The sequence below is a fragment of the Mesitornis unicolor genome, unplaced genomic scaffold, assembly GCF_000695765.1.
Source record: "Mesitornis unicolor isolate BGI_N332 unplaced genomic scaffold, ASM69576v1 scaffold9847, whole genome shotgun sequence".
NCBI classification, from domain to species: Eukaryota; Metazoa; Chordata; class Aves; order Mesitornithiformes; family Mesitornithidae; genus Mesitornis; species Mesitornis unicolor.
In genome coordinates, this window is record NW_010198371.1 from 11,570 (window position 1) to 15,142 (window position 3,573).

Below are 3,573 nucleotides of genomic sequence, written 5' to 3' on the forward strand. Positions count from 1 at the left end.
GCTGGAAAAGGAGGAGAGAAAAGGACACGGGTCAGGATGATGCCAGGTCTGTCCTAAAGCTTAATGCTGAAATACTTAACCCAGTGTGGTATTGGAAAGTAGTATGAGGAGCAAATGAGGCTGTGTATTGCCAAGTCAGCCCAACGGGTTTTTCTGCCAGCAAAGGATTTCAGAGGAACTCATTTTTCTGCTCAAATGAGACAACAGCTTGTGTTTGTTCTGAGCTCTGCTCATTAAAAAAAAAAGAAAATGGTAGAAAAATATCTGGTCAGAAGGGGCCTCTGGAGGTCATTCAGTCCCTGCTCTACTCAGAGCAGAGAAAGACAGGATAGCAACGGAGCTTCCTTCTGAGCTTGGAGAACGCGAGGACTGCACTGAGGCCGTGCCCAGTGCCCAGCAGTCTGTCCTTGTCCTCCTCACAGCTCCTGGGGCACCACGTCTGGGGCACCCTTCAAAAATTTCCCCCAAAGTAACAGAGAAAAAGTTTAATAAAAATACAAAGGACCACATTTTCTGTGCTTTCTAAAGTCAAATGACAGAGCTAACACCTGAATTACTAACTATCCGCCTGAGGTTGTTGCATTTCCAGGTGCTTTCCTAACACACCTGGGGTATTTTCCTCACATTGCATGAGCACACGTGGCTGTAACTGTGCCCAGCTGGCACAAACCAAGAGCAGAGCCCTAGCAGCTGCAAAGGGGAATTGCCAAAATCCAAAAAAAGCCCAGAGTTACCGAAGATTTTACCTTCTCCCTGGGGCGCTGGTGCTGGCAGCAGCTGCTCTGAATCTCTTGGGGCCTAGGGGTGGCCGTCGCTGTCCCTCCGGCTGCCCACTGCTGCTTTTGGCAAAAGGCTCTTTGTTCTTGTTGCCCTGAAAGAGCAGCGAGAGCTGAGTACCTGCACCACGATCTTGGTGCACTAAGAGGGAGTGAGCATGCACCGGCCCCTGACCCTTCTTCCCTCTGCTGACTGCCGCTGCCTGAAATGTTGGTGCGTTTATTTGGCCTTTTCTTTGGCTCTGTCTAGGGGGAAATGGTGCAGGTGGGGATTGCTGACACCACAGCGGTTCCCTCACCCTCCTGGATGCATTCGGCACCACTTGCAGTTGCTTCAGAGGGGGCACGCCGTGCTGTGCGCTCTGCGTTCACAGAATCACAGAATATTGGGAGTTGGAAGGGACCTCCAAAGCTCATCCGGTCCAATCCCCCTGCCGGAGCAGGAACACCCAGATGAGGTTACACAGGAAGGCGTCCAGGCGGGTTTTGAATGTCTGCAGAGAAGGAGACTCCACAACCTCTCTGGGCAGCCTGGGCCAGGGCTCTGTCACCCTCACTGAGAAGAAGTTTCTTCTCCAATTGAAGTGGAGCCTCCTGTGTTCCAGTTTGTGTCCATTATTCCGTTGTTCCCTGTATTCTCATTTCCAACTGGTTTTCCTTTGCAAGTGTTGGGGTTTTTTCCTCTTTTGACATTTTCTTGATGGGAAACTAATTCCTTGCTACTTGCAACTAATTCCTTGCTATTAAAACCTGGTCTCTTCCATGGCCTTTTGTTTGTACAGCAGGACTATTTCTACTGAGAAGTGCTGCCATAATCTCAACATTTGGACTTGGCATATGCTGTCGTCGACAAACAGCATGTGTGCCTCAGTCCCTGGGCAGGCACCTACAAGTACCAGAAAGAATGTTTCACTCTCATGGTGCAGGAATACTAAAACCAAAAATTAGTCCATGGAGAGCAAACCTCGCACCAGCCAAGCATTACAACTCTGCTCAAGTTTCCTTTCAGTTGATGACTCCTGTTTGGACACGTACGTTGGCCGGCCCAAGCCCTGAAGTACGAAGCCCATCAGAAGCCCCCTCCTGCAGTTACTTACACAAACTGCCACTGCCTCTACCCCTTTTATTTCCATGGAACAACCACCAGCACTGCCACTGCCCACTAACTCCTATGTGTTTCCACATTCTTCCCACTTGGTTTATTTCTGCAAAATGGAAGCTACCGTAGAATTATGCTTCCTAGCAACTGCTTATTACTTTCTGTTAATACCCAGCCACACTCAGTATCTGAGTCATTGCAGTCTTTATTTTCAGTGATAACCACACTGGGCACACGCATGCTCAGTTTAGGGCTCTCTTATTTATACCCCCAGGACACAGCCATTAAATGTACCATTGTGTTTGCCACTTTGGTATCTTTTTAAAAGCTTACTGAGCATACGTGACCTCCTAACTGAGTGCAGAAAAAACCAACCCACTCTCACAGAGGACTATCTACTCACTTGATTTTCACCTTCTACGCCAAGGCAGCTGACACTCAGAAGCAAGCTGTAAGAACTAATTTAATGGTGAACACATACATACATTCCTTGACATCTCTTGAGCCTTAAAAAATAACTCAACTCAAAAACCAAATTATTTAAATTTTTTTAAGTGTTTTTGAGCAGAAACAAGACCTAAACATTTAAACTGGAAAAAGGGAAAGCCATGAATGTAAAAGAAGGGCATATTCCACTGAAGCACGTGGGCAATCTGCCCCATGACTGTCACAGCACTGGGAATCAGTGTTTCTGGAGGGGGCAAACCCACTTGGGAGTGCAAAGTCTGACTCTGAATCAAAGCCACCTGAAGGCAAGAACAGTCTGTCCTTTGACTTCACTGGACCTTGGAAAACGCTCTGAGAGGAGAAATAATGGTGAATTTTAACATACCTCCTCTAAATTACAATAGTAAGATGAGATGACATGGAATTTGGTTTATGGAAATATTTTTAAAATCTTTTCAGAACATATTTTTTAAAATATTTTTTGTAAAACCCATGGGAACCGATTCAGTAAAATTATGCCAAGTCATAAGCTTATAAAACTAACTGGAAAATTGCTATTTTATACGCACACGTGTCTGTACTCACCTATGCATACAAATGTTGTGCATATGCATAGAAACGATGGTGTCTGTAAATTTTTTATGTAGATTATTCTTTGGGGTGATCAAGGCTCATAAAATCCAGCACATTTCTACATGACATTTGGGAACAGCTGTACTTTCCTTACTCCCTTTACCTCTTGAGCCGGAGCCTGGCGATTTAAAGGGCTCACTCCATTTAATGCAGCAGCAGCTCTTCTCCTGGGACCAGGCACGGTATTCCTGAATTGTCTCCGATTGTATTGTTGCTGTCCAAACCCTCTTCTAAAACGGTTAGGTCCTATGGAAATAAACTCCGATTTCAGCATCCTTCTAAACTCGATTTATGATTACAGTTTTGCAAACAGATTAAAAAGTGAACTTGATGTAGGAGTATCTACATAAATAGCGATGCAAGAATCACATTAATTTATTCCAGAAAATAAAATTAATTTTGCAGAATAATAAATAATTTATTTTTCCAGTGTCCCGCTAACATTCTTATTATATGTAAGACTGACAAACACATTATTTGATTTGAAAGAACAGGGAAGAGAAAAGCCTTCCACTGTTCTGATTCCTAATAAAGGCAGGAGCACTCGCATCAGGAAACCTGTCAATCTGTTGTCAGAGCTCACATTGCTATGAATTAACAGTGAAATGGAAAAAGCCT

The 3,573-nt window shown here is 44.6% G+C and overlaps 1 protein-coding gene across 1 annotated transcript in view; it reads right to left on the minus strand.

Annotated features, from left to right (window-relative positions):
• The window catches only part of LOC104544291 (UAP56-interacting factor-like), a 5,551-nt gene extending 2,322 nt beyond the window's left edge, over positions 1–3,229 (minus strand). The window contains exons 1-2 of the mRNA XM_010189119.1: positions 3,059–3,229; positions 746–871 (exon numbers count right to left, since the gene is read on the minus strand). Coding sequence (XP_010187421.1) covers positions 746–871; positions 3,059–3,229 — 297 coding nt within the window. The remainder of the gene's footprint in view (positions 1–745; positions 872–3,058) is intronic.
• Positions 3,230–3,573: the final 344 nt, after the last annotated feature.